General features: G+C 38.5%; 1 protein-coding gene and 1 pseudogene across 2 annotated transcripts; one reads left to right on the top strand and one right to left on the bottom strand.

Moving 5' to 3' along the window:
• The first annotated feature begins 50 nt into the window (after positions 1-50).
• LOC146461671 (autophagy-related protein 9A-like) lies at positions 51-17,989 on the top strand (annotated as a pseudogene). Its single transcript, XR_014857373.1, has 24 exons — positions 51-635; positions 2,659-2,706; positions 2,912-2,972; positions 3,467-3,586; positions 4,420-4,555; positions 4,761-4,863; positions 5,498-5,597; positions 5,970-6,086; positions 6,552-6,569; positions 7,134-7,233; positions 7,685-7,725; positions 8,957-9,019; positions 9,609-9,683; positions 10,744-10,853; positions 11,654-11,694; positions 11,804-11,899; positions 12,402-12,440; positions 12,897-13,076; positions 13,486-13,569; positions 13,654-13,720; positions 14,302-14,381; positions 15,586-15,726; positions 16,796-16,944; positions 17,441-17,989. The product of XR_014857373.1 is annotated as an autophagy-related protein 9A-like (transcript).
• LOC146461670 (uncharacterized) lies at positions 17,597-25,677 on the bottom strand. Its single transcript, XM_085086761.1, has 6 exons — positions 25,128-25,677; positions 22,312-22,437; positions 22,035-22,085; positions 21,822-21,892; positions 21,018-21,114; positions 17,597-20,458 (listed from the first exon to the last, which is right to left on the bottom strand). Exons 1-6 carry the CDS (start codon positions 25,581-25,583, stop codon positions 20,186-20,188), a joined length of 1,074 nt encoding a protein of 357 aa, XP_084942887.1. The 5' UTR covers positions 25,584-25,677; the 3' UTR covers positions 17,597-20,185.

The following is a 25,677-nucleotide window of genomic DNA, read 5'->3' as shown; positions in this document are numbered from 1 at the left end:
CCCAGGGTGTCAGCCCGACCCAGATCTCTCGCAAGCGCAATCATCGACGCATGCGTACTACGATATAAACAAAGTGTATTGTAAAATTTCGACAAATAAAGGCTGACGAAATACAGGCCGATCTGTTGGAAATTCAAGTCCTATTACAATTCCTGGAATGACGGAAAGCAAGTACGACTAACCATAATATAAAATTTAGAAAGTGGAAGCGGGAAAGATACTGAAGGACCGACATTGGTGGAGAAAACTATTGTATTGTGCAGTCACGATGACGCATCTGTGAAAATGGCGTAGGTGAATCTCTTCGCGTTCGTTCAAAAAAACACGCTGGGATGCAAGATGTCAACGTTACGATGGTTTTATGAAGATGGACTGTAAAAAAATACGTTTGTGCTTTCTGGATCGTTCAAAGTACAGGGAAGCGATAAGTGCTCACTCCACTTTATGCATGAGCGATCGTTGATATACACACAGAAATACCGTGACATTATCAACAGCCCAGCAAGGTTTGAGAGGCATGGCTGGGTTTCGCACGCAGTACACACGATTGAACTCAAATTCAGATGATCCTGAAGAGGACTTACCTCCACAGGGCTTTGATATTGGTGCTCGCGGATTCGAAGAAATTGAGAAAGGTAATTTATTGAAAAACGTACGGTATGTAAATACAGGTAAAATTAATGACTGTTGGGTTTCAGGCGGGAAGTTGTCAGTTATATAAATACTGATAAATATGAAAACGAAAGCACGCATCAAAGGGTTTGTCGTCGATCCAGCGTTAAATTGTCTTCAAAGTGCACCCTACAAGCATATTAATTTAATATTGCCACAAATTTTGTAATAATTTAATGACACCTTATCATTTATATAATTATTCATAGTTTGAAGTACAGATCTAGAATGAGCTGAATATATAATTGATTAGATCTAGCAAATAATATGTGGATAGAATGTTATATAAAAATGTTCCGTATAGGTTGTATCTACACATGAAAGATAGCCTAATTTGGTATCAAACTATTTCTATGATTGGCTATTTTTAGACATGTTTGTACATGCATCCGACTTCCCCTCTGATGCCTTTTAGTCAATAGTGAATAATACTGACACCTTTTCTTATGAATTAAATGTATCTGAATGCGGTTTTTGTTAGCCACAAATTCATCCAATCTTCATTATACTGTTCTTTGAGTGTGTATACATAACAGGTTGTCAAAAATCAAATAATCAGCACTTGATGCGACATGCTATCTAATCCTTACCAAATTAGGGCAGGTTGTTATAAGACATGTCCCAGGTGCGTAGGAGGGGGGGGGTGGAGGACCCCCTTTGAAGATCAATAATGGCAGAAGAAAAACTTTTAAATAAAGTTCCTGTGGTCGAAATACATCAACCAAAGAAAAAATAGAGATACAAACCCGTTCTTTAGGCCTTTTACCTTATCCTCAGTAAAAAGAAAATTTGTCAAGAAACCTTGGAGATTCAAAATTTTAATGACATTTCATTTTTGCGGTAAAACTGCATCCGCCCAAAAAAGCCATAGAAAATACCCTCTCCACAACTCTTTTCCTTCAAATTCCAGAGGTGGAAAATTAAGGTTCAGCGGACGAATCATTGCTGATTCGTGTGCTTCATCACTAAAAGCATGTGATCCCGACGACTTCCCCAACCTGTACATGCTCCTGAAAATTGCTGCCACCCTTCCAGTCATCACTTGTGAATGTGAACGTTCCATAAGCACAATGAGGAGGTTGAACAACTACGTGAGGTGTACCATGGGGAAGAGTTAAGGCTGTCCGCCCTGGCTCTCATGCATATCAAATATGATATGGGACTAATGCTTGTCAATCTTGACGAGATAGTCAATTTTTTCTTAGGCCTACACCCGAGAATGATGCAGTTTACTAGCTTGGTGTATGACTATCAGCAGATCGAATAGCTATCAGAGCTTGACAGGGCGCGGAATGTACATTGAACTTTCTTGTTTAAATTGAAACAATTATGCCGTCGAAATGATGTACATAGCTTAAAAAACTGCTGTAAAACAAAGTTGTGATTTGCCTAAAATGGGTCTCAAAATGCAGGAAATGAGATTTCTGGGAACCTAGATTTTCAAAAATTTCTGGGGGACCATGCCCCCGGACCCCCGTAGTAAGAGCTCCTCCGGCGCTCAGCAAGCTTTGGGGCTCAATGAACACCCCTATCGAAACGTTAGTTACACGCCTCTGTCCACTCTCAGATGCACTTGACTGTATTATTATTATCAGCATCATCAGCATGCTAAAGCAACAGACTGGTGAAACATACATATAGGTCTTATACTAACCAAGATACCAATACATGCCAGCCTATCATACACATATTCAAAGACTTTTATTAGGATAATATCAAGATTCATTGTTGAAATTTGTCATTAAGATGTGTTGGACAATTGATGAAACATTCCTCCTGTGAAGCTAAGATTCTGCTAGCAGCTTTAGCACATTTTACAGTAATTTTGATCGTTCCTGTTCAAAAAGCTAGCAGTACCTAAATTATCCTGCTTGATTTTCTCCTAGCAACTGAACCTTTACAATGATTGTGCTCTGGTATGATGTAGATGTATAACTATAGTAATTAACTCAAACCATCCTTACCTTTTTTGTTTTATTCATACAGGTCATTGGAATCACATAGAAAATCTTGATGAGTTCTTCATTCGGATATCCTTTCCAGATTCTCTTGATCTGTGGTTTGATGAAATCAGTAATTAAAATAACATACTAAACCATGCTACCATATTCTCAGCGGAATAATTGAGTGCCATCAAGAGGGCAAAAATTTAATTAAAACAAGTACTAGGCTTTGAGAAAACTAATTAATTTTTTATTACACTTAAAACTGTTGCTGTCCTTAACTGTTTACCACATATATGAATATCACAGAAATAATGGATTTGTTTGTATTCTCCTGAATGAGATTTTTGAGCTAGTGTATGTATCTCTTTACTTGTTTAATTTGTGTTTAAGTGGGCAGTTATAATCAAGCTGTTGGACAGAAGCAAAATATCTGTAGCCTTTCAGGCCCAGACTTGCTTTCTTTGCTAGAATATAGTGTCTTAATGAACATTGAAAGGATCTTCATCCTTCCACTCTGGGACATTTTTTTTTTTCAGTTGCTGTGGGCATTTAAAACCATTTCTTTCATTGTCCTTTATTTCCATTTAATTACCTGAGAATTTAAGACTCAGGCCTGTAATTTTACATTTAAGGATGATGTCTCCTTTTGCTACTGTGCATAATGTTCTGTACATCTTGTGACGGTCTGAGAACATCTTATTTCTTAAGGAAGATGCCTATTATTTCAAAGTTAATTTGCACAGTTTATGCCTGTGTAGGTAAAGAATATCTTAGCAAGGGCTATTGAAATCCAAAATGAAAATTGGGGGTCAACAGTCTTAAATGAGTATATTTCTCTTTTCTTTCAGCCAATTTGTGTTTGTAGTTCTCTTTACGTCATTCTTGGTCCTATGTGTGGATTACGACACTTTATTTAATCACAAGACCCCTACATTCTCTAATGTAGTGCATTTCCACAAAGTACAACAGTAAGTTGCTTATTACTGTCAATATTATTTTATTAACTTACAACTTGTTTATTGTTTGCAGATTTTTCTCCATAGTTTTCTTGCAAAAATATATTGTTAGGTGCTTATCTTTGAATCATAGACATAATTATAATACCAAAGAAAGGTCTTACCATTAAATGATTACAAATATGTCAGGTATCAGTCAAAATACAATCTGAATCATTAAATAAGGTCTTTATTTTGCAAGTGGGGTTAGTCACATACCTCATGCAACAAGAGCTGATTTTAACTTGTGATCTCTTTAAAATGACACATACACTATACAAACATTGCTAAATACTTACTAACACAACAAAATTAATGTTGTGGTCAATGAAAACCATTTGTTGATAAAGTTGCCTGGAAAACTTCACAAACATACACTACAATAATATATAATAATAGTAAAATACATAATTTATAGCAAAGGCTAATAATTGTTGAAAGTTTGGTTTCATCAACAGAGTTGATAATTTAGAGGTAATTTGGCCACTGTAAACAGATTTGAGTGCTGACATTTTGAACTTTAGCCTTTTGTCAGAACTAATTGAATCTGTTTACAGTGGCCAAGTTACGTTGATAAAACCAAACCATTAGTTTCCACTCCCCACTGACACAGCAGTACAGTTTCTTTCAAAACTAACCCCTTAAAAATTATTGAGATAGGTAGTGTAACAAATATCATGTTTTACAATAATAATAACAATAAACAGTTTGTAAGATAAATAGATGAGTAAGAAGTAACTCAATAGTGGAAATAAATAGATATAATTATAAATGTCTCAGTCTGTGTCTTTGTTTTTTCCTTGCAGTATGGAACCTGCCATAGTTGTTTGTCTTATCATAGCTTTTATCTTTTGGCTGATTCGTTTGGCAAGAATTGTGATCCATTTCTTTAAGCTTTTGGAAATACGGGCATTTTATAAAACTGCACTGAGAATATCAGAGGTAGGCATACATATTCACATTGTAGGTCGCTTTCGATTGAACCATATTCCAGAATAAGAATGAAAACAATAGCTGTTACATTTCTCTTTATAATATATTTTATTGCCAGCTATTTGATGTCCTCTCTCATGATCTAAGTGATGTTGTGTTGTCTAAACCTCATCTGTACTGTATCAATGTTTATATCTTTTTGTCTTGTTTTCAGAATGAACTTACCAACCTACAGTGGCAGGATGTTCAAAAGCGATTAATAGAAGTACAGCAGGTTCATCAAATGTGTGTACATAAAGAAGAGTTAACAGAACTTGGTAAATATATTGTTGATCCTGCTTTGACATGTACAGTCTATGGCCCAGTTCAGCAGGTGCCTGTACCAGTGCCCTGTGCCCAGTCACTGAAAACAACATTGTTCAGGCTGCTTGGGGCCCAAGGAACAACTGTGTTCTCCTCCGTTAATTTAGCACAAGCAATTTTCTTTACTGTATTATTGGGAGGCATCAGGAAAAGGCGTGGGAACAAATAAAATCTGGTTCAGACCTGTGCCTGTACCCAGGAAGACTGTGCCCGAGTACTACCCTTTGAGTTAGGTACTGTGCTTGAGCACGGTGGTCAGATTTTTGCTTGGGCATTGACAAAAAGCTATGTTCAGCAGACTAGGTGCCCTTGCTTGACCACCAGGTAGTCGGAGAGCTATTGGTCTGAACGGGGTCTATGTCTGCATTTCTCACACACAACTAGAAGGCCTTGGATGAAACAGTTTCAAACTTGACTTTTTGAGGCCATTAAACTACGTGTGAAGATGATAGTTGTTGTTGTTGTTTTTTTTTTTACAACATTAAGCATCAGAACCAGTTACTTGAAGGTAAGAAGTTAGACCTGCACAAACTACATCTACTTGTGAGGATACGAATTTCATTAATTTTGTTCATTTGGTTTAAATAGATATCCATCATCGCATTTTAAGATGGAAGAACTACATGCTGGCAATGCAGAACAAGTCAGTCATTTCTTGTTCTTACAACTTTCCACTTGTGGGCGAGAGGTAGGTGATAATCTCAGAACTTTTTGGCCAGACAACTTTGAAAATGGCCACTAATTACCAATAAAATGATTTTAATTCTATTTATGAGGGAGTCTGTTGGTCTGATAGTTGCACCTTGGAAATTCAATGTTTCAAAAACTAGCAATTATTATTAGTCAAGCTTCTCTTCTTAGGCTAATATTTGTATTAAGAACATCAAATTTCTATTGGGCAACTATCAGCAAATAGTCTCTCAACAGAAACACTCGGTTGTTTAAATTAGTGCACCTTTGTCTACCTCCCTAAGTACATCTACATGTAGCAAATGGTTCAAAAATCTCAAAATTTTATGTGATTTAACACACTTTTAAATCATGAATATTCTATCTACAGGGCATTTTTAACAGAAGGAATGAAATACAACCTAAAACTGATTCTATTCTGGGGCCCAGGAAGTCCTTTTCAGAACAACTGGAAATTAAGAGAAGAGTACAGGAATCCAGCTAACAGGTTAGTTTTACACAATAATTGTGTAATAAAGGGTTAAGATACCATTGTTATTTATATCGGACTTCAAATTTCCCGCTCGGTTGATTTTACGAAACAAAGAACTTAATCGGTTTCTTTTGTTTCCGCTTTGAATAAAAGAATGCAAAGAACGCCGACCCGTTTTTTGCTTAAGGTTTTTCTTCAAAATGAAGTAGAAATCTGCGAAAAAAAATACAGGGCAATGTTTTTCTATTAAATCAAAGACCACATGCAAAAATTCAGCTCATTTGGATGACATTTTAAAAAAAATGCCAAAATCGTCACTTACGATAGTTTTGCATAAAACCCTTCAATTGGCATATAGCTTATGCTGTGTACAAGTGCATACCGTAATCTTATGAAATTAAACGGCCAAAATGTTGCATTAGATTTGCATGAATCCGTTTGTCTTTTTATAACAACACTATTTGTTTTTGTTTCTTGTAGATTTGTGTTGGCACAAAGGTAAGTACCAGCGGTACACTAGGGTCAGTGTATGAGTTTGTATGTAATTTGTTTCCACCAATCAGCTTATGCCTCAAAATTCAGTTGTTTCTCAAACCGGGAACGTTCAGATTAGCAACTGAGGCACTGTACAGGGTGTCTGAGATCTGTTTACCTGAGAAAGTTTGTAATTATCTGGGGCACATGACTACTCTCTACTGCTGAGTAATGTCATCATTCAAATAGAAGAAAGATCCTTGCAGTTAGTATGCAACTAAAGCAGTTGCGAAAAGAAAGCCTGAAGAAAAAATTGGCTTGAACGGGATTTGAACCCATGACCTCTGCGATGCCGGTGCAGCTCTACCAACTGAGCTATCCAGCAAACTGGGAACTGATCATATTGTGAGTTCATAATATACCCGTGAAGGATGAATAAATGATTGTGAATATATGAAACATACATTTTGAACTGTGGATGAAAGATCAAATAGAAGAAAGATCCTCGCAGTTAGTAAAGTTAGTAAAAGTCACCATTGTTACTTATAACTGTAGATTAATAATTATTTTTGTATGATGCTCTTGCAGGCTGTCCAGGCGGATTTTCTGGATTGGAGTCGCAAACTTTGTTCTTTCACCTTTTATTCTTCTTTAGGTTATTTTATACTCGTTCTTCACCTATGCTGAGGTAGGTGCTGTGGTTTAATTTTAATAGTGTATCTTCACTAGGACTAAATGTCTACTACAAGCAAACCTTTTTATTTTTATTTAAAGTTGATTTGGAAAGGAAAGGTCCATGCATTCTTTGAAAACGTCAGTGGAACGTTCCGAACATCGGATATAGCAAAGATTGCAAACTTGATAGCACTCCGCAACTTTGATGTATTGCGGAGATCTGTGCTTGTTTCAAAGCCAGAGGTGACGAAAAGTAAATTCGATGCGAGAAACGTGGACAACGAGACTAGCACTCTTTTCTGTGAGCCCAAGATTTTCGTAGTCTTACAAAAGAAGAAAGGAAATAAAATCGAGACCGTGTAAAACCGCAGAAATTTGACAAAAACTTGGCGAGATGCATATCTTTTGAAAGACTATTCACCATCCCTAAAGCGTTATTTTCCTTTAATTTACTCATTTCACAGATGGTGAAAAGAGAGCCTGACTCTTTTGGAGCACGCAGATGGTAAGGCTCGTATAGGTTTTTTTATTTTCATTAATTGTTGCGCTTGTTGCGTTTGTATGCCCACGTATTTCTTTCATTTAAAATAAAGCTTCCGTATCTTTGCAAATGAGGCCTAAGTTTGGCTCGGAGGGGAATACGTAAACAATCGGGAAGCTAAACAAAAGTTCATAAATAAGGTAGTCTTCTACTTGTGTAGCACCTACAATTTAGCACTAACCCCACAATGCCGAAAGAGGTGCGACAACTGGAAAAATTAAGATTTGAGGTTTAAAAATGGCTAAAAACGACGACTTTTCGACGCTAGCTTAACGTCATAATCAAGTAAAAAGAAAATGCGCACATACTAGTATGTATATGTTGAAATCTATAAATACGAAAAAGAACAATAGGTCATCAAAAAGCTGTAACATAAGAAGAAAAAGTCACAACAAAACGTTTAGCACGAATGGAGTCCGTGTGGATGATTTAAATTAGGCTGAGATACTTGAGATTCTTGATTTTGTGCTTTCTGTATGTTTTTTTTACATGTACAGTCAACTCTCTCATAGCGACCACTTCTCGTAAGCGACCACCTCCCGTAAGCGACCACTTCGTAAACAACCGTTTTGTTTCAAGAGCTCTCTCGTAAGCGACCACCACTCAAATTTCTTAAGGGACCGCGACCACTTTTTAGGCCAGAAAATTGACATATTCTTTTGTTTTCTGTTCCTGGTAAGCGACCACCCAACGTAATCACATATGATCGTTAGTAAATCATTACTCAGAAGTAATAAAAGTTCAATTTTTAATGACGCTACCCCGGACTGCTAACAGATAATAACAGTTTACAGACAGAGAAGATAGCTATAAATAGATCTGTAGATAAACGGGAATTGTTACAGTGATCTGTTCCAAAATGTTATACAAAGTTCCGTCAGAAGAATGAATAGATGTGAAAAAAATTAAATAACTTAGTTGCTATTTGCCTAATTTTAGCTGCTAAGGTAATATTCTTATGTAAATAATTAATCAATCCAGTATAAGGCTTATTTCATTGATCTTTCCCGTAAGCGACCACCACTCGTAAGCGTACCACTTTGTCGTGCCCCAAGGGTGGTCGCTTACGAGAGATCTAGAGTTGACTGTATTTTAGTTCACTTTATCCATTCCTATTGCCAAAAATCACCCCTCCCTCCCCCCTCCTAAGATAGACCAAGAATATCCCGTGATGCAGTGTCTCCTTTCTTCATAGGTCGTCCTATGGCAGGATGTTTTTTCGGCATTTTAATGAATTGGACCACGAGCTTAATAAAAGGTAGGTCAATGATAATGTGTTAGTCTACGTAACTAAGTATTTTTTTAACAAGGGTACACCAGAGGCGTGTTTCATTTGCGCAGTCGTGAAAGATTTAAATTTTTGCAAAATTCTAACATTTGCTCTGCTCGATACTCAGGGTCTTGAAATAACTGAGGAGAAACTGCTGCCTTTGCTTTGACATCTACACATGGTTAGACTTTCTAGGACGAAAAACCGTAGGCCCCGTCTCACAGTACTTTCACTGATCTCTCTTGTGGAACGTAACAAATCTCTGGCAGTAACCCCCCCCCCCCCCCCCCCTAGTGTCTATATCATGTTCGTTCATTCACTGTATCTTGTTTCACAATCATAAAAGGGGGTGAGACCAACAAATAGACTGATAGCAGCAGCCATTGATGCCTATATAAGCAGATGTCTGGTCCTATTTCACCGCAAAAATAATGTAAAACGGACACGGGCACGTCTGTTACCCGTACAGGGCGCCATGAAAACCTTTAACTCTCAACGTAAAGCATTGCTGATGGGTTAGTTATGTCTGTTGTCTGTTGAATTGGACTGATTATTATTTTTTTCTTCTTGCTTGTAGATTAAGTAAAGCGTACGAACCAGCTTCTAAGTACATGAATCTGTTCGTATCTCCTTTTATGGCCATCATAGCCAAGTGAGTAGTATCATCTGTTAACCCTTTAAGCCCCAGTATCAACAAGGATATTCTGTACACCTTCTCCGTATATCTTTTGTGGCACTACTCTGGAGAATCTGTGTGATCATCAACTGAGACATATGATGAACAATGCCATTTTCAAGAACTATTGCTACTTTGATAATACTTTAGTCAGCTCGTTGTAATGTTGCTGTCGGTGATGGTGAACTGTAGATCTGTGATGTTGGAGTTTGTCACGATCATTGTATCGTTCCCTTTACCATGTAGTAGCAGTAGAGTTCAGTTTTATTCAGCCAAGGTAATACATAATAGTGCCTTACACTAATAAACTTGTAGCGCTCAAGACTATAATCAATGCAACAACAGCTAAAAGCATGCATAAATTACAGATACTAAGGTTACAATATACAGACCCATTACTATGGTTGACGACGAAATGACGAAAACGGACCGAAACTTTTTCGTTTCCATTAAAACAAGTAGTGCGTCCTAAATAGATTAGTGCAATTGTATCTTTCAACAGTTTAGAAAAGGAAAATTCATTCACTTTTATCGTAAAGCTTAACACGAAAGATGAGTGGTAGTTACCCTAATGTCAATATTGTTATCTCGTAGAAACTTCAGCCTAGGTGATACATAACAGTTCCTAACACTAATAAACTTATGAAAGAAATGTGATGGTATATTTCCAGCCTGTTAACCCTTTAAGCCCCAGTATCAACAAGGATATTCTGTACACCTTCTCCGTATATTATTTCTCACTAATAAACTTGTAGCCCTCAAGAGTAAATCGATACAACAACAACAAAAAACATGCATAAATTACACAAGAAAATAAGATCAAAATATTCAAACTTATTACTATGGTTGACGACGAAGTGACGAAAACGGACTGTTACTTTTTCGTTTCCATTAAAACAAGTAGTGCGTCCTAAATAGGTTAGTGCAATTGTATCTTTCAACAGTTCAGAAAAATAAAATTCATTTACTTTTATCGTAAAGCTTAACACGAAAGATGAGTGGTAGTAACCCTAATGTCAATATTGTTATCTCGTAGAAACTTGGCGTTTTTCGCTGGTGCGCTTTTTGCTGTCCTTACGATCTTCACGCTTCTAGACAAGGATGTTCTGCTCGCTGAACATGTGCTTACTGTCATAGCAATTTTAGGTGGGTCACTTTTGAAATGCGTTTATTGGTCATTCAGCACTACTCACTCATTCGTCCATATACGCCTGGGTGAAGAGAGACAATTTGAAGTAAAAATTTCTTAAGATCTTTTCAAAAAAGAGAAAAGAAAAAACACGGTGTGGAAACAGATTTTGAACCTCCGACCTTCAAATTTGAAGTCCAACGTGGAAAGGCTCGTTAAAATATGCGATTTCTGTGCAATTTTTGTTGCATTTTTCAATGTAATTCAGCGTTGAAGCTCTCACGTATTTTTATATCGTGCGCCAGCGATTTCAGCGTGATCTGGGTGCGATTTATCGCCATGATGCGCTCGTGACATTTGAAAATGTCTGAAACGCGCGATTTCTTCGAACACGTACTAAAAAATTATCTCTGAGATTGGATCCCAAAGAAAAGCTTTTTACGGTCAGTTGAATGCTATTTTTTGCAGCGACATCGAGCAGAAACCACGACCAAATCGCACAGAAATCGCAGCTGGCTTAGAAGTGCGATTTACAGCACTAAAAGTTGCATCAAAACCGCTTTCCTCAGATAAATTCTTACCTCGTGCTGTTGGAGGGGAGACGGGAGGGGGGGGGGATTATTCCTGGGAATGAGTTTGCCATTCCTCCACATCACCGCCTTGTGATGGCTTCTCATTCTAAAGCTCACTGTGACCATTAGCTGGTCTATGTAGCTCAGTTGTTATCAATTGGGAAATTACACTCAAAGCTGACTTTGAACCTAAAGATTACTCAAAACCAATGAATATTGTTTAATTGCTTCCCTTGGTTTTTCAGGTTTAATTATACGAGCATGTTACATTTTTATACCAGACGAGGTGGGTACATTTCGAGATTTCATTCATGTCGAAGATTCGCGAAGAAGTTTTCTTCAGCATTCGTTCGTTCGTTTTATTCAATAGTGTTTTTGCTTTTTTCCCTTCGTAGAACTCAGTATGGGATCCTGAGCAACTGTTGAAGCAGATTGTATCTCATACCCATTACATTCCTGACGCGTGGAAAGGAAAAGCTCATACCAAAGAGGTGCAATAACTCTTCAAATCCCTTTTATCCATTCTTCAAAATAGATACAGTGAAACCTTGAGTTAACGAAGTACCAAGGGACTAACGAGATTGGCTTGTTATAGCGAGGCCTTTGTAAAAGGCCGGGCTGGAGAATATCGTTCGTTATACTGAGGACTTCGTTATATAGAGGTTCGTTAAATCGAGGTTCCACCGTAGAATGCTTTCTCTTTTCTGCAATCTACCCTTGTTTTACTAAGACCTGTTCGGGAAAACAACTTCACCTTGGCGTTAAGTGCGAGATAATTTCGTGAAATAATATCAGTTAATCGACCTTCTACCTCTGGTAACACCCGCGCGATAGAATGCGAATTTAAGATTGGTTGTCAGCATTTGAACTTTTTCTGTTTGCTTTTTGGGGAGGGATGTTTGTAAGCGCTTGGGGCAGGCTTTTTTAATATATAAATGCATCGTTCATCGACAGTGCTGTCGCTTGAATGTTCTTTTGTCCATTGCCTTTCAGGTTCGAGAAAAGTTTTCTCAAGTCTTCCAGTACAAAATGGTGAGTTAATGTTCTCTTCACCTATGTGAAAAAATGAGGATGATTACACCCTCGCCCGTCTTAGGGATTTTCACAAACTCACGATCCTCCACCTTAAGATACTGAAGCCTCTCCAATAATGATATCCGAGAACATGTACCTGTGGAGGAAAGAGGAGGGTTGTATCCTTCTCAACTATCCCCCTGCTACCCTGCAAAAGACTAGGTAGGAGTGGTAATGCTCCTTGTCACTCCGCCATGTTGGGTGTCCTGTGATGGACTAACATCCCATCCAGGAGAATCAGTAATACTCATTGTCACTTCATGTTGGGTATCCTGTGATAGGCTAGCATTCCACCCTGTCAGGATAAGTAATGTTCAGAGTGTGCTAAAGAAACCTTGTCCAACACTGGCGCTTTTGAGTCATATGGCTCGTTCACTTTACTGAACTGAATAAGTACTTTGCATCTGTTTGCAGGAATACGTGGTTCAGGAGTTGGTCAGCCCTATCATCACCCCGTTCCTTTTGTGTTTCAATTTGCGCTACAAATCTCTGGATATCGTGGATTTCTTCAGAAACTTCACAGTTGATGTTGTTGGTGTTGGCGATGTTTGTTCTTTTGCGCAGATGGACGTCAAAAGACACGGAAACCCTGAGGTATGTTTACAGTTCGTATATTTTCGTAAGATCTACTTAACAAATCGAGATTCCATTTTGCCGTGAGTCTGTACTTTTGACGTCAAAACGTGTTGAGAACAAAGGAGTATGCTACGAGGTTATGCGTCCAGCTGCTCCAAGTGCTCTCGTGAGCAGTATCGAAAGGTATCGAATATCGAATTTTTGGTATCGTTATAGGTCCACTGTTTACTCAAATTCTAATTGGACAATCAATCTCACCAAAGCGGAAGTACATTTTTGCGTAGAGGGCCGGAAGTAGGACGCTTAAACGTGCGGTTGTGTTTCTTGTATTTTTATTGTATAAAAGGATAACGGGTTGACACTTGTACGCATGCGATGTTTGAAATGTTTTAAAATCTGTTTTGTTTTATGTGTTTATTCGTTTTAGTGGTTGAGTGAAGGCCTCACGGAAGCAACACAATATGAACAAGCTGAACATGGAAAAACAGAACTTTCTCTCGTTCATTTCTCGGTAAGTTTTGATTTCTCTTTTAAACTGTAAATGATCTTTTTTCCAAATGCGAAGTCCTAATCGGTATCTCGTTGTTTTTTTCAGATAAGAAATCCTACGTGGAAGCCGACAGATCGAGGCGCTCAGTTCATCAGCACAATCAAGGAAAATGGTAAGTGTGAAATGATTACAAAAATTGGAAAAATTTTCCGGAAGTTTTGGTATTGGACATCAAGCCGCAAGCGATTATATCGTTTCAACTGTTGTTTCAATTTCTTCTAAATTTCTGAAAGTGAGTAGTAAAACGCGGAAACGGTGTTTTCTATTTTCATTGGAAAGGAGCCCATAAAGAATTTACCGTGTTCGGTTTCTATTAACAACTCCACGGCACGCTCGAGGTTTTTATCGGCTTATTGTTGGCAAGGGGCGAATAGAAACCGAGAGTTGGCCATCTTATTGTTTTAGCATAACCCGGTGAGTAAGCTTTTGAACAAAGAAATCGGGTAAAAGTGGTTAATCTCTAGGTAGTTATTTTTTTAGTTCGGTAATTTTCCTTATACACGCTGTGAGGGCAGTCTATCGAAAAATAGAACGTCCTCTTTGCATAGCCAATCAGGGTGCGAGTTTGCGTAAAAGTCTGTCACGTGGTTATTCTGAAGAGTAGTAGAGACACTGCTTTCGACCAATCAGAAAGCGCTTGTACGTTTATCGCCGGCATGATCCTAACTGTGTTTAACATTCTTTTTATTTCAGCTGTCCAAGAAGGCATTAACTTGAGCACCAGTGCTGCTTTGTCTGAACCAAATTCCCTTCCAGATTATAGAACTGGCAGTGTAAGTACCCGGAATCGTACATGTAACAATTCGATGTCATCTTTGTTAAAGAACCTGTGTTGACGGGACTTCACGGATATACTTATCCACGAATAATAACCAATGATTGGTATGAGCTCCAAAATAGACCCTTCTCCAAAATGGCGGCAACAGATTTGAACGAGTTAAAATTGAACTGAGTGGAAAATTGATACCAGCACTGGAAAGAGCACCTTTACTTAAGTAACCTTGCAAAGTTTCAGCATATTAGGTGTTATATCAGTTTAGGAAATGTAAGATGAAATTTGACAAATTTACAGACGTTTGTATGACTGGGGGTATACGTCATAACCCCAGTCACACAAACGTCTGTAAATTTTTCATACTTCAACTTACATTTTCTCAGCTGATATTACACCTGACATGCTGAAACTTTGCAGGGTTACTAAAGTAAAAGTGCTCTTTCTAGTGCGGGTATACGCTTTTAATTTTAAGGACGGTGCCTACTATTGTTACTGCGCATACGTTCTGCGCATCTCTAGATACTCGGGTTTCCTATATATGGGTGGTTCATAAAGGGATATTTTTGCGCGCTTTAAAACTATACGGAGAAAGCAGAACTTAGCAAGTGATTTTGGTATCCAAAAAGAAAATTGGGGGTAACCATGCATTTATCAGAGATAATAAAGCGTCAATTTGGAAAAAAAGCGCCATACATTGCTTTGTATTTTTGCTGCTTTTTAGAATAAATTGTTGCTTAGTTATCTCTAAAAAATGCGTGGTTACCCCCAATTTTCTTCTCGGATTTTAATAGCCGCTACTAAGATCTGCTTTTCCCGCATAGTGATAAACTGCGCAAAAATACTTCGCTATAAGTAGGCACCGTCCTTAACTTATTTGAATTTTCGGCCGCCATTTTGGAGAAGGGTCTATTGATAAAGTAGAAATTTTAGAAAAAGCTGGTTAAATACAATCATCCAGGGGCCATCCTAAGTATTGTTTTTGAACAATAGTCTGTTGTTATTCCAACAATAGGCTTTTGTCAAGAAACAATAGTTACGATACATCCTAGCTTAGAATGGTGTTGTGAAGCTGGACCCAGGCATCAAAACCTTTCATTTTGCCAAAGATAGGATGCCGCAGAGATAACTCAATCGAAAGGTTTTGTCTGTACAAGGGGCGTAGTCTTATGTATTATCTATCCCGTTCCCATTTTTCTTTACAGTTTCAAGGCTTGCCTTACATGAATCCCATGAGCCTCAGCGATCCATCTCTTGCTCCTCTGGGAAGTACCGCTGGAACACCACAACAGCAGGCTCAAGCGCGAGAAATGCTGATGAATTCAAGCATGTTGTACCTGCACGAGGTATGTTGATGTCAGTCAATGATCCTTTTTTGGTTTACCGGTCCAGTCGTCGAGAAACTGTTGTTCTGTCATGCTAAGTGTGTATGGTGAAAAGGTTGTCCTACATCGGACGGTATTTAAGGAAGATGCCTACTAATAAAGAGGTATTTTTGCGCGGTTTATGACTATGCGGAGAAAGCAGATCTTAGCAAGGGCTATTGAAATCCAAAAAGAAACTTAGGGGGGGGGGGGGGGTAACCACGCATTTTTCAGAGATAATTAAGCATCAATTAATTTAAAAAACAGTAAAATACAAAGCAATGTATGGCGTTTTTTTCCCAAAGTGAAGCTTGATTATCTCTGAAAAATGCATGGTTACCCCCAATTTTCTTTTTGGATACCAAGAACACTTGCCGAGTTCTGCTTTCTCCGTATAGTTTTAAACCGCTCAAAAATATTCCTGTATTAGTAGGCACCACTTTTGGAAACCCCAGTATCTCGAGATGCGCAGAACGTATGCGCAGTAACAAAAGTAGGCACTGTCCTTAAAGATCTGTACTTATCATAAAGTATTTCAGGAAAGAATTCAATAAGAATTGAAGACAAGCCCCTGACAAAAAGAGAGAACGGTCGTTTACCGTTTACAAAAAAGTTTCGGAAATTCCGATTGGAATGTAAATGGAACACAACTTGTTGGGTCGTCCCAGTGGAACATTTGCGGAAGAGACGGAACTTTTGTAAAGGTAGTCCCATTCTCTCGGCTGGGACGTTTCGAATGCCCGGAAACTTGTGTTCCATTTACACGTCTCGCATCTTTCCTAGCACTTTTAGACCTTTAGCTTTCACCTTAGCCTGCGACAGACGTATTTCCGGTTATTTTTCGGCGGAGAGAAGCGACAGCCGGAAATACATCTGCGTTCTCAGGCTACTTTCACCTGAGCCGTGCCGAAATTACAATTTTTTGGGGTAAATGACGAACATTCTACTCAGACGGAAATTCCCGACCAAACTTTTTTGGTAAATGGTAAACAACCCTTACCAGGATGAGCGGATGGGTGTGAGCAAAGTCTAACGTATATATTTTTTTCAGCTGCGAGATCGTCAGGTTGAACAGTCTGGATCGCCTCGTGGAAGCAGTTTAACTACAACAGCAGCTGCGGTAGGGGTAGGGGTGCGACAACAACCATCGACATCTGCAGAGATTGATGAAGAACATAGCTCTGAAACAGAACTAATGAGGTAGGTGAAAGAAAACAAATTTCCACTCTAAACCCCGCACTCCCCCTCTCTCCCCAACAAAAAAGTCTGACTTCGGCAGTGGGAACAAAACGCAGATAAGAGTAGCGCTGCCCTGCCCCGTCCTATTTTCCATTCTATATGAATTTTGTATGGTTCATTGTTTCACCTCACCTGTTTGTAACGTAGAGAAGGAAGGACAGTGTAAGATAACAAAAGAAAACTGTCCGCTCTATGTATTCGTCCCCTGACACCCTGTTCCCCAGCGCGCTTTACTTAATCCCACTCTGCCACTGTGTTAATACAGTGGCCCCAACCAGTTTCCCATAACCTGAGGTTTTCCCCGTTGTCACCTAGCCTCCCCCTTCCCCCCGCTTCCTCCAACACTTAGAACCTAGCTAGTTGGCTGGTGGTACCAAACAAGGCCTCATTTCAATTCGTTAATTCTAACCTGTCCGATTCTTGCTCCAGTGCTTTAACATTTTGTTCTCTTTCATAGGGACCATGGCGGGATTGTGTAAAAAACAAAAACAAAAAAGGGACAAATTCGTGTTTGTCAACAGAAACAAACAGTATTGGATTAATGTATATGGTTTAGAAGCTGCTGAGATGGGATTACTGCATTGAGCTTGCGTGTGAAATGAAAGTCGACCCGTTTATCGTTTTTTTTTTATTATTTTTATTTTTGTTCCCTTTTTCGTGATGGATAAGGAATCAATTGCAACGAAACTCAAGCAGTTGCAAAGAGATCTTTATAAAAATTCGAGGTTTTTGAGGGTTTGGAAACTTTGTTACAAAAATTTCTGTCAATTCGGTCTAGAATCTATAGCTTTTACGCGGATGTATTTGTTAATAATGTAAACTGTGTTGTGTTCACATATTTTACAAGGATTAAGTTATTCAGCCATGCATATATTTGGATTGTAAAATATTATAGCGACGAGTGATTTTACCGTACGAGTTTGTTTGCTCTTGAAGGTTTAGTATGATTGTATCATTAGGAATCATGATTGGTAACCGAAAATTAAAGTGGTTTATTTTCCATGAATGTTTCACTGTCTATTCTTGCATTGCGAATGCCTCAAATCGTTACCCTACCAGTCTTTAAATCAATTGAGTGTCGAAAGTAATTGCGTTCTGCTTTGGTTTTGCATTACTACGCTCTGTGATTGGTTGACAAAACTCGCACCACTTACTCAACCAATAAGATGTAAACCAAAACCAATCGTGCCTCGCTCGCACGTGTTTTCCCGCGCTTGGCGCCGGTTACATGTATTTGCTTTGAATTCTGATTGGTTCATTGCGCTGTTTTCGTCTGTTGAGATTGGCCAGAGTAATTACTTTGGTTTTGGTTTTACGACACTCAATTGAAAACCGCTCTAAAGTTATACTTCAAACTGGTGCAGTCCGTTTACTCCAACTGACCGGCCAGTTCTTTCAAATGGAAAGCGCCCACAGTTTAAAAATCAAGAATAATTATTTGCCCCCCCCCCCCCCCCCCTAAAATTACACAGTTTGAGTCAGTACAGCTGAACTGAGTAAAAGTGTTAACTGTTTTTATATTCGTATGACAAAAATTTCTCTTGACGACGCAGAAAATCACTCCATTACTGAGGCGTGCTCTGTATAATCCTTATAATATATTTATTAAACGCATTATTTGTCCGATAGAAAGCCGTGCGTCTTATAGTAATTTTTTTACAAACATAGTAAATGTGTCAGTAACAGGTTGTTTCTCTAAAGAAACATAAAACGTTTTGTCCGTTTTTCAAAAGAGCTCATAGCAACACTCGTGTAAATTTCATGGGAAAAATCGAAAAGTGTTCCCATGATTACCGTAGCCTGAGTATCAAGCTTTTCGGGGGGGGGGGAGGGGTAAGAGAGGCTCCTCTTCTCCTCCTCCCCCTCCCCTACCTCTCCACTCCCCCCTCCCCTTGGGAAGGCCTAATACATAGGTTGTAACAAGCATTTTCGCGTTTTAACCGCGTGTACTAGGGAGAAAAGTGAGTGGAAGAGAAAGAAGAGACGCAGCTGTACGTTGTTGCTTAGAGCTTTTGAGAAACGTTTTGTGGACCTGCAAACCTCACCGCTCTACCATTCATACATCAACAACTCAGCCCCCCTCCCCATCCCCCTTATCAATCAGTGTTGTTGCACCGTCAAAGCAACATTTTGCGAGGGGGAGGGGGGGGGGGGAGCGAAGGTTTACTACCTCCCTGATGGTTTTTTCTTCAAGGGAGATAGAAATCTATATGCACAATAGGCTATTTTCATGATGGCGTCATTTTACTACAACTACCAGAATTCATTTTGTTTTCCTTTTCAAATTCAAATTTTGTAATCCCAGTGGACATTAAAGAACAATAGCTCTAATTAGCATGAGAAAACAAAAACCAGAAGGATTCTGGTTGTTGTCAGTAGTAAAATGACGCCATAGTGAAAATGTCCTATTGGCATTTTTGTCCAAAATTGTACATTAACGAAGGTATATAATCTAAGCCTTTATAATTTTATCTGTATCTATGTATAAAACTTTAACTATAAAAAGGTGACTTTACGATTTTATGGAACACATTTTCTTTGTAGGGGAAAAATACAAAATCTATTTCTGTTGAATTCATAAACTGTCTTGGGCACGCTATATTCTTCTATCTTTAGTAATAACTCGCTTAAAAGGTAGGGTACAATATTAAAAATTCTGAACGCTTTAAAAAATTAAACCGGTTAATATGTGGTCGCACATAAACAAAAGCGGCCATGCGGCTGGAGTTTAATCAGGTTGCTGTAATACGAAGTAAATAAGAGAATTGCAATTCCCTCCCCCAACCCCCTGGATAGAATTCTAGTCAATCACAGGGTGCCCAGCATGAAGTGCAATGGGACAAACTGGAGTTTTAAAGTTTTCTTACCTGGGGAAACAATATGACGAAGTTCACAAGGGTAAAGTAAGGGCAAGGAATTTTTCAATGTGTTGAGTAATAACACCCCATCTTTGCTACTTGTCTCAAATAAAACCGTGTTGCGAGATGCAGGAAAAAGTAGACCAATCTTTTTTTCGCAACATTGCTAATTATGTTTTAGTGTGTAGTTTTCAACATTATGCAGCTTGCCTCGCAACACTCGGGTCATCTTTTCCTTATAAGTTGCATGGAAAACTGTCTCGTTTAACAGCACATCCTTGCTTTACACATGTGAACTGTCATTTTTACTTAATGTACAAGCATAGTTATACAAAAAAGGTCAACTACAGTTGCACTAATCCCTCGTTTTCGTCGTCTTCAATCTCCACATCAAAATAAAATTCATCTTCCAGCATCTTTAGTCTGGAGTAGCCATAGTCTTCAAACCGAATCTTTGCTCTTCTTCTCATTCGCCGATAAAAATAATTCCCCACAATGACAGCTCCTGCCACACAGATGATCACGGCTAAACAGATGCCTGCAATCTGCTTGCCATTAGAAGAACTTGCAGACGAAGTAGGAGTTGGACTTCTTTGCGAAGGTGGTGTACAAGGGATCTATTAATCAGCAAAAAGTTGAAGTCAAAATGCAATCAAATTAGAAAGTTTTAAGACAGACAGGTTTGAGCTGAGGTTGTCGTGAAAGCAGTTCTTTGCCTTGCCAAGATTTTCTGTTTACTGAGCTCTATGGTCTTTCCAAGAAACCCGTCCAACGGTTTCAAACCAGACACAACAGGTAAACAGACCAATCATAACTTGACATACAAACGCTTTCCAGGGCTGGCAACCGTTTTATGTTTTGCTGCTCTTGGTATCAGTTGCAGGCTCTCCTGCATTTTTTTTATTTACTATAACCTTGATTTTGCCGTGTTTGCGAATGAATGCCGGCTCATCCTTATCAGTTAATATAGAACTATTTTTTTTTAACTTATTTAAAGCGTGAATCAACTTTGGTAATAACTTTAATATATGAATTTTATACCTCGCCACCAAAAGAAAGCTATGACATTTGGCAACTATCTGCAAACAAATCACCAAATTTGCACAGTAACCCTTAAGCATACCAACTTACTTTAATGGAACAAACATATTAACAAATACCCAAGGTTAAGCTCACCGTTGTGTCCTGTGCACAGGCTTTAGGCCTCTTCAGGTGACATCTTCGGTAGCTGTCTTTTACAAACACTCCATAACTGCCAATTTGTGGTTGAATACTGTGCAAAGAAAAATTAAATTATCACTTATCTAAAAGATATGAAAATTGACCCACATAGTGTGTCTTCCAAAATGCAAAAGTTTGAGCAAATTAGCCATTGTGTGTGTGTTTTGAGGGAAAATGCTCTTCAGTGAAGAAGCTAGAAGGGGTAGCCTGCAAATACACCGGTTAATGTACATCCCATCTCAGTGAACTAGTAATTCTTTCATTTTGCTTCAGACAATTTTATACAGAAGCTGTCAAACTAATCAGTCAATGAGCTGTGAAAAACAGGAGAGCTTTACTTTAACCTGACAGTAAAATAAAGCTTGGAGGAAACAAACGCTTTTTCAGGACAGAATGAGGAGACCTCTTTGCCAGTTTTGTAGCATGTTTTATTTTGAAAAGAACGTTTGCATATCTGATAAACACGATAGAGTATTTACACAGACTGCATGTAAGATCATATTTTATCAGTCCAAACCTTTTGCTCCAAAAAGCATTCAAGATCAAAGCAAACAGCATCATAGCACAGTGCCACTGATTTACTTTCACATTTTGGTGGGCAGCGATTTAAAATTTAATCCCCAGACTTTAAATGTAGAGCGAATCAACCAATTCAATGTTTGGTGATGTGCTCTAAAACTGCTACAGGATAATGACAAATTGTCCTCTAAACACAAGATCATAAAATGATTATTATAACAATAAATTAGCTTCACATGCCTGTGGCATTCCATGATTCTTGAGACTGATCCAACACAGCATCCCTGATTGTTAAAAAAGTCTCCCACATCCTAGTTACAAAAAACAATTTTTTAGCCAAGAAAGGAAACCACATCATTGTCATAGTCATAGAACACACAAAACACCCCTTGTATTAGGAGGAACCATACTTAAGATAGAAAGTTTTGGAGTACAAGTTACGTAACACCTTACCACATGGCACTGGCTTAAACACGTGTTTGAATCCATGGTACCATTGCACACCTAAAACAGTTTGAAACAATTAACAACAAAGTTGAGTTTGAAAACAAAAATTAACGAACAAACAGATGTCAGTAGAGAACTGGGCCCAGTTGCTAGAAGCATGGTTAGTGCTAACCGGGGTTAAATGCCATGACAACCTATAGGTTTTAATACCTCTCAACCAATGGTTAGCGCTAACCATGCTTCGAGCAACTCAGCCCTGTTATATAAGACATCAAAAAATTACCTCTTTAGTAGAAGAACTCGTCTGTAATCCTTTGATAAACTTGTCTGCACAAGACAAGTGACCATCCACAATGCACAGTGACTTGAGAATTTCAATCACAAACTGGACATAGGTTTTCTCACTTTCCTACATAAGAATACAAGTTTTAAAATTTAAAAATAATGGTTAAACAACTCATAAGATCTAACCACAGGGACTCATACATGTAACAAAATGCACAATTTGTACATCACTGTTTTGAGAAATCTTAACTGTCCCACAGTAGTAACGTTTAAATAAAACACCTCATACATACAAGCAAAAGGAAGGGGATTGGCTTGATAGGCCACAGAGGCACATTTGAGGAGACAAAGGACAGTTTCCATTTCCTAGAAATGGCTGGGAGGCAGGTCATATTGTGTAAGGAATGCACCATTTTGAAGAACAATTGCACAATTATTCTTCAAAACGGCATATTCTAAAAACGGCATACACTCTTTTGACAGAATTCAAAGGGTTGGTTTATAAAACTGTCCTTCAAAATGGTGTATATTATACTGTTATTACTGCTGATGCATAAAAATCTATGACTGGAATAACTGGCTTGCTGCTTACTGTACCTACTGTATTATTTTGAAAGATGATTCCTGACCTTTTGTAGGTACTTGGTAAGCACATGTTCTGTTCATTATGTTGGAATGTTCCAACAAACTTGGGTTTTTGAAAGACTGTGTATCCTAATTTTTCAAAGGTATCAATTATTATTGGCAGGGATGATTACTGAGTGGGAAAAGTGGATCTTCCATGTAGCAAGGGTCATGGAACCCCAAAAGAAAATTGGGGGCGAGGGGAGGGTAACCACAAACTTTTCAGAGATACTTTAGCTTCAATTTGGAGGTATATGTTATTGATTAATATTCATATGTATTTTAAACCTTTTTCGAATTGTTGCTCTAGTACCTTTGAAAAATGTGCATTCCTCCCTAACTTTCTTTTTGGATACCAATAGCCCTTGCTAAGATATGGAGTATGACTATCTGTCGTGGGTCGTGGGTCGTGGGTGGATGTCGTGGGTCGTGGGTGTGGGTAAAAGTCGTGGGTAAAAAAATACTAAATAAATAAAATAAATAAACTAAAATAAATAAATAACTTAAAAAAAACCTGGGTAAAAGTCGTGGGTAAAATAATTAAAATAATAAAATAAAATCTTCGTAAAGTGTGTGCAACTTCGCTGACAACTACACCATCCCTCAAGCATTGCGGGCTCAAGTCTATCCCCTCGTAATCGGTTCAGCTTACCCTCCCGTCCCTTTTGGCCAATTCTGAAATTTGATTCTTTGTTTATGTAGGCCTCCCCTTCATTTTTTGTTTATGTAACATGTTGTCCGCCTGGCGTATCCCCTTGAACAACATTACTGTAAAGACTTGAAGTGGACGCTGATTTATCCATTGGTAAGCAATTGCCATGAACAAAGCAGTAAAAAAATAAAACTATGCCGTAACGGGGCCGTAACGTTTGCTGAAAGACTGCATAAGTCACTGACTGGAAATAGCACTAGATCTTTATTCGCAAGATCAACAGGGATTTTTTTGACACCACCGTGGGAAAGGGGAGGGGCAGTATGCAATCCAGATTTTGTAAAGTATACAAAGAAAACAAAGGAGAAGTTTTGAGCTGTTTCCTCTGGATGTTAAGCGGGAACATGGAACGGGGTTCTGGGAATGAGTGACATCAACCTCAAAAAAACATGGGCTTTGAATAGAGCAATCAATATTGTGGGTATTTAAACCGATCAAAATAATCTTAGATCTACGAATAGCAACGCCCCTTTGGGAGACTGGCAACTGTATCATTCCCTGTCGCGGAAAGGACGTAGTTTTCCAAAGGTACAGAATGTAATGGCTGTTAGACATGGTTTAGCCATATGGCCTTTGCGCTGTTCATTTAGGGTTTGTCTTTTTTTTTTTTCGCTTCACCGACCGATTCCATAGGCAGTTAATGATTTCTTTGATTTAACTTTGTTGTTGTTGGTTTTTCTAGAGGCATTAAGTTTTAGAAAGTATGGTTTTTGTCTCCGTAATGGTACGTGTAAAAACAATATTATAAATAGAACTACGGGAAACCAACTGTGTTGAAAATCTGTTCCGGGGAATTTAGCAAAGTAATAACGTAATGATCTACAATGGATTAGTCGCTAACAACAATGAAACTTTAATATGAACAACTTAGTCACCGATTTCTTTGTCTGTATTAATGCAAGTTTGCTTCTTAACTGTAGCTTTAAAATCAGATCCCCTTTACCCGTTGGTAGTAGAAGTCTTTATCAAAAGATCGGACACAACATACGTGTCATACTTGTGGCTTTACAACAACATCCTCAACGGATGCGCTGATGTTTACGCTAGCACGTTTGGCCGTTTTCGGGGTCGGGGGGGGGAGGGGTGGAGAGTAGGGTGGTGGTACAAAGTGCCAAAGAACTCCCCCCTCCCATTTTTGCTTCTTTGGCAAACTTAGCCTGCGAGCAAGCTCTCTTGGGGAGAGAGCTCCCAAAAGAGCTTGCTCGCAGGCTATGGCAAAACTGCCTATACGGGGGCAAGCGATTGACACTACCTAAAGAGCTCATCACGTGTTAATAATTTTTTAATTTTTTTAAGTTATTTATTTTAGTTTATTTATTTTATTTTTTTACCCTCGACTTTATTTATTTTATTTTTTTACCCACGACTTTTACCCACACCCACGACCCACGACAGATAGTCATACTCTAAGATATACTTTTCCTGTACAATCATAACTGTGCCCAAATACCTTTGTAATTAAAGGCAATTATAATTACCGTTATTCCTGACTGTCCTGCCTGAATACACCCGTCAAGGAGTTTCTCCAGTGTTTGCCAGCAGTTTCCTTTGCATAAATTCTCTACTGCAGATTGCACTTTTATAAACCATCCTTTCAAAAGCGTAAACTCAGCTGAATTCACTGTATTACAAAAACAGCTATAGCTTCCCCTGGGACATCTGTTTGACAATGATTCGAGTCTTGAGAGTACCTCTTCAGAAGTGGAAGAAGTAACGTTAACAACAGTTGAATTGCAGTCTTTGAATGTGTCGTTGAAGGCTGTGTACGTCTCAAACTTCCGCGAAACTTTCAAGATGTAATCATCTTTAAAACTGATTCCATAAGGCTTCACAAAAACGCCGAAAATTTTCAGCTCTTTGGACGAGAACAATGCAAGAGCCAAGTTGCAAAGGCAAAAGTTCAAAAACAAAACAACCAAACTGAAGTTTTTCATGGTGAAAAAGTCGGAAGAAAGCACTCAATTTTCACTTTCTATTTGTTTCCTCACATCAATCACGCCATTTTGTTGTGGTTTATTTCCACGTGTC

Source organism: Pavona decussata, unplaced genomic scaffold (genome assembly GCF_977016875.1).
Source record: "Pavona decussata unplaced genomic scaffold, jaPavDecu1.1 SCAFFOLD_195, whole genome shotgun sequence".
Classification (NCBI taxonomy): Eukaryota; Metazoa; Cnidaria; class Anthozoa; order Scleractinia; family Agariciidae; genus Pavona; species Pavona decussata.
This window is presented reverse-complemented; position numbering and strand designations above follow the sequence as displayed.

Coding starts and splice junctions, on each gene's coding strand:
- LOC146461670 (XM_085086761.1), bottom strand. CDS start 25,583: ATGAAAAACTTCAGTTTGGTTGTTTTGTTTTTGAACTTTTGCCTTTGC. Junction 21,893..22,034: donor GTTTAAGCCAGTGCCATGTG/GTAAGGTGTTAC, acceptor TTTTGTAACTAG/GATGTGGGAGACTTTTTTAA. Junction 20,459..21,017: donor CCTGTGCACAGGACACAACG/GTGAGCTTAACC, acceptor GCTGATTAATAG/ATCCCTTGTACACCACCTTC.